Source organism: Cyprinus carpio, chromosome B18 (assembly GCF_018340385.1).
Source record: "Cyprinus carpio isolate SPL01 chromosome B18, ASM1834038v1, whole genome shotgun sequence".
Lineage (NCBI taxonomy): Eukaryota > Metazoa > Chordata > Actinopteri > Cypriniformes > Cyprinidae > Cyprinus > Cyprinus carpio.
In genome coordinates this window covers 19,436,795-19,441,577 of record NC_056614.1, presented here as the reverse complement: position 1 = coordinate 19,441,577, position 4,783 = coordinate 19,436,795, and the positions used below count along the sequence as shown (strand labels likewise).

Below are 4,783 nucleotides of genomic sequence, written 5' to 3'. Positions count from 1 at the left end.
AATCAGACCGGTGAGGAACGCACGCGCGCGTATGTATCCGACCAATTTTTTTTTTCTCCAATAATCTCATTATGAGATACATATACATGTACTATAAAATACAACAACAGAAAACTGTAGAACTACACTATTTTGAATTTTCAGTGTCGCAACTTTAATATTTTAAATCTGATACCACATTAAAAATCCGGGATTCGTAAAATCCAGATCTTCTTAAGTTAACTTACTGTATTAACTTAGAATAAAATGCAAAGTAGAAGCATTTTCTCTAGTGTTCTCTAACGTTTAAAAAGTTAACATTTGCAGAAGCTGTAGCTAGTCACCATCTTTTTCACAACTGTTAATGACATTCCTTATAATGTATTTAATGTATGGATTTACTTATCTCTGTTAATGTGATTATTCCTGTGGCATGACCAATTCATTTCTAAATGTACAAATGTTCATTCATTAATATGAAATGTGTAACAATTATACAATAATCGTAAGTTGTTTATATCGAAAGACGCTGCTGTCACTGCTTTACATGTCATGTTAGCTACTCAAAAAATAAATGATAATGAATAACTGAATTCTGCAAATAATCACACAAGTGGATCAAAAAATTATTTTTAATGTGAAATCTCTAGTTTCCATTACCAACTATGTAAACAACAGGATGATCAAAACAGGCAAACAGATATAAAAGATATAAGAAATTAGCATTGTATGAAAGCAATTCTGAGGAGATAAAATATTTGCTGCGAAAACAAAATTTTGTAAATGAGCATACTGTAGTCTGTTAAACATATTAGTGATGTAAACAAGCATCTAGCATCGACTTCAATACAAAACAAATGTCTACTTATGTAAAAGTACAATATGCATTTAAAAACTCTTTTTAAAAAATGTTAGAAAAAATACAAATTAAAAAAGCTTGAAAGCTACGGACAGGGTGATACAGTATGTGGGATTTATACGTGTCTGTTGTTGCTGCTCAGCAGTTTGGGATAAGCGGTCCCAATAGAGCGGCCGTGTCTATGCACCACCATCTCCAGCTGGTACTCATCCAGATTGACCACGGCTGTGGTGGTCTTCTCAGTGGACGTGAGGAACAGGATGGTAAAGATGGCCATTTCAAACTCAGGACTCACACCAACAAATGCGCTGGCCACTGGTTTGACCAAACCATGCCAGCTGAACTGCACATTCAAGACATGGTCGTCATCATTAGGCTGCGTGGAAGAAAAACAAGTACAGATTCAGCGAAGACTGCACATAGAACAATAAATTCTTTAAACATTCTTCAGATTTACTGATGCAAAAATGTACCGCATCATTGTCCCTGGCTTTGTAGCCCTTGTAATCAAGAAGCTCCTGCTTCTCTTGCAGGTAAAACTGGACCCAGTTGTGAAGACCCATGATTTCTCTGCCAAACTTGGTTTCCCCAACAAACACATGCTCAAATCCACTGGAATCCTCCCTTTTTGGCAATATATATTTTTTTATAATTAGAGCAGATATTGAATAAAATATACATTTTTTTTATGTTGTATTAGTGTAAGTCGCTTACCCTCCATTTCTGTCTCTATGATAAAGGCGGAACCACATGTAGTACAACTGACTCTTAAACTGTCTCAGATCAGAGCGTGATTTTCCCTTTCCAATCAGGTACCGGTGTGCACGCTGAGGGATTAAAACATGCATTTTTTATGAGATAAAAGATTTAAAGGAACAGTTCACTCAAAATTAAAATTTTCAGGATCAGGCAGGATTTCGATCTCAAGAGTCTTGATGAACTGGAGTCAAATGGATTACTTGTGGATTATTGTGATGTTTTTATTATTCACTGATGGCACCCATTCACTGCAGAGGATCCACTGGTGAACAAGTGATGCATCGATGTAAAATTTCAGATGAAGAAACAAACTTTTTAACTTTTTAGCAAATTTAAATTTTTGAGTGAACTATCCCTTTTATGCTCTAAACTACTGACCCCCAGAATCATCACTATACACCCTCCCACATTCTTTTCCCCTTGTCATAATATACAGCTTCCAAGAACAGGGTGTGGCAACCGGGAGCAACAACATTTTGGTTAGCAACAGGGAAAAAAAGGTGAATGTGTCTTTTAGAGAATATTCTCCCTAAATCTTTACACACAACTTTTTATTTTTGTCATTGCCTCTAGAAACAAGAGGAAGAGATGCATTTCTATGGGGTAAAGGATAGAACTTGAGTTATTAGAGGGTGTATTCGTACCTTCATGACTGCTGTCTCCAAGACAGCATCAAGAAAGGAGTTATTTTCAGTCACCTCATCAGCAGTCACCCTCTCTGCCACACCAGTAGACCTCTCATAGTTGTCTAAAAGCTTCATGAAGCCTGTTGAGAGGTGAGCAAAATCACAATTTCAAATCACAGAAGACCATTTTTGTTTCTTGGTGAAAACAATTTGTGTCTGGTCATTTTGGTGGGTAAATATCATATTCACCCATGTATGTGAACAAATGTAAACCTTCCTTTACTTCCTTTCTTCAAGATTTTTGTGCAGTTACAGTTTCAAATACTTAAGAAGCAATGTAGAACGACTTAAAACCTATGCTCCTCTATGTAAAATATATGCTATTTTAATGCTGTCCTGATTTTCCAATTTCAAATTTTGCTACTTTTTGTATGTTAATATGCATGCCTTACAAAGTTTGTATGTTTCTTGTCTTGTGTTGTAAATGTGCAATGAAAATATTTAACAATATTTCATGATTCTATTCAACTCATACTGTGTATTCAAAATATGATGTGATAATATGTTGCAACAAGCAACCATGTGGATTCTCTCATAAATCAAAAGGACAGACGGAATGCAACATAAAACATCATTCAGAATTCCAACAATCAACTTTAAGATTAACTGCCTGCCTAAACATAATTACATTTTAGAAAGATTCTTGGTGTGTCCCTGTTAAAGGCATGTTTCAGCACAGCTCCTTGGATAAATAAGCTTTTGTGCAAACTGACAGAATAATTAAAGGGGTTAGAGGTTTTTACAAAAGAAACATACGTGCATACGTGGTGATGGAGTTCAGTTTGGCCTCATCGACGCTGGTAAACAGTGGGGATGAGGCGTGGTCTACCGCACTGGTGCTTCCCTGTGGTATGTAACCAGCTTTGCCCTAAAACAAATGTAAGACAGTTAAATGTTACTCTTGATCTGTCACTATACTTAATGTATTTTGACATTAGAAAATACTGACACCTGCAGTGAGATATTGTAATGAGTCCCAGGCTTCAGGCGATTCACATCCAGCTTCCAGAGCTCATTGAAAACATTTGAAAGCTCCTGGTTCACTGTTTGACTGAATGTATAGAAAAACAAACGAGTCATATAAAGGTTTTTGTATAAATTATATTAAAAACTTCTCAGGTTTTTCAACTTTTCACTTTACCTAGATGCATCACTGAAAGTAAACAGTGCTGACAGGATAAGGATCCATCTAAAATCATACCTGCAACATACAAACATAAGTAACACTTTACAATATCTTGAATTTATTTATCAATCATTCATTAAGCATTTACAATGAGAGTATATGCAGCAGGCTACATTTCATCCGATTTTAACTAGTTTAATGAACATAAGTTATGCAATGAGCTCATTTAAGTTCATAAAAGTTAATCTCCTGGAACTTACAGTAAAAAGAAATGAAAAATCAATGCAAGAAAAAAAAAAGCATTGAGAATTTTCTGATAAACAACTGTTCAACACTAAACACATGAACATTAGTGGTACAAAAAACATGATACTAAAGATCACCACGTTAAACTCAATGACCTTTTGCAAAACAAATCGGCTTTCAAAACGGATCAAACTGCTTTTATTTATTTTTTTAAAGACAAACAAGAGTAGTTGCAAAACATAAAAGATTTCCACATACCCGTTGCGCATGGTTTTGGTTTGCTGCGCGTGCACAGATGAACGCGAGTGCAGTTTTCTTCTTTTGTTGAAAGTCTTACAAGAGCTCGCCCAGTTAAGTGGCCCCTGGAGATGCTCTCATGCCTAAATACACCCAAATACTTTCACTGTGTCGATCCACAAATAGAATGGGTAGAATACAAATTTACATCAAACGGGAACATAAGTGGGTGGGACTTAGCAGAAGTTGTCTATGTGTAGACTGATTAAACCTAAATAATAATTTACCCATATTAACTTTTCACTGTTTTTATTTTATTTTATAAATTCACGGACTAAAATATAAGTTCATTCTTAAAGTCTAAACTATGAACTTGGAACTCTTTGTCACAGGGTAACCGTGTCTTTTCTCCGCGCTGTCCGGGGTGGACCAATCACAGTGATGTGTGTTTACTGAATCAGGATTTGTTATAATAATTTTCATAGAGACAACAGAGGAATAATCCTATTTGTTTATCAGATAGTACTAATTTGCATGAAAACAATAATAGATTTGGGGGCACAAACATATTCATAAGCCAAAGGACTTGCTGATATTTGACTGCGGCTCATTTGGCTCTCTGAGCTCTTATGCGCCCCCTATTGGAAGATCTCAGAAAACAGTCAAACAATGACATGATGACATCAGTTTATTTCTAAAAACCGAAAGCAAAAACTGGACATAATGTATAACTTAAGTAAAAACCTAATCATGACAGCATGGAAGCAACTTATATTAATTTATAGTTGCCAGTAAGAAGAAAAAAACCAAATGGACTTCATTATAAAATGCTGACAAGCAACTATCTAGAGAATGTCCAGGAGGTGGCGCTATTGATTAATTTATGTACTG

At 35.4% G+C, this 4,783-nt stretch overlaps 1 protein-coding gene across 1 annotated transcript; it reads right to left on the bottom strand.

Annotated features, from left to right (window-relative positions):
* Window positions 1-597: 597 nt before the first annotated feature.
* Window positions 598-4,098, bottom strand: endouc (endonuclease, polyU-specific C). The gene is made up of 8 exons (XM_019122208.2): window positions 3,914-4,098; window positions 3,425-3,484; window positions 3,235-3,334; window positions 3,040-3,151; window positions 2,242-2,363; window positions 1,553-1,665; window positions 1,312-1,462; window positions 598-1,214 (listed from the first exon to the last, which is right to left on the bottom strand). The coding sequence occupies exons 1-8, from the start codon at window positions 3,922-3,924 to the stop codon at window positions 954-956; spliced, it is 930 nt and encodes a 309-aa protein (XP_018977753.1). The 5' UTR covers window positions 3,925-4,098; the 3' UTR covers window positions 598-953.
* Window positions 4,099-4,783: the final 685 nt, after the last annotated feature.

What these genes read in the sequence shown, in the direction of transcription:
- endouc (XM_019122208.2), bottom strand. An exon ending in ATTACAATATCTCACTGCAG is followed by an intron (nt 3,152 to 3,234) that starts GTGTCAGTATTT and finishes CATTTGTTTTAG; the next exon opens with GGCAAAGCTGGTTACATACC. An exon ending in CTCCATCACCACGTATGCAC is followed by an intron (nt 2,364 to 3,039) that starts GTATGTTTCTTT and finishes ACCTCTCAACAG; the next exon opens with GCTTCATGAAGCTTTTAGAC.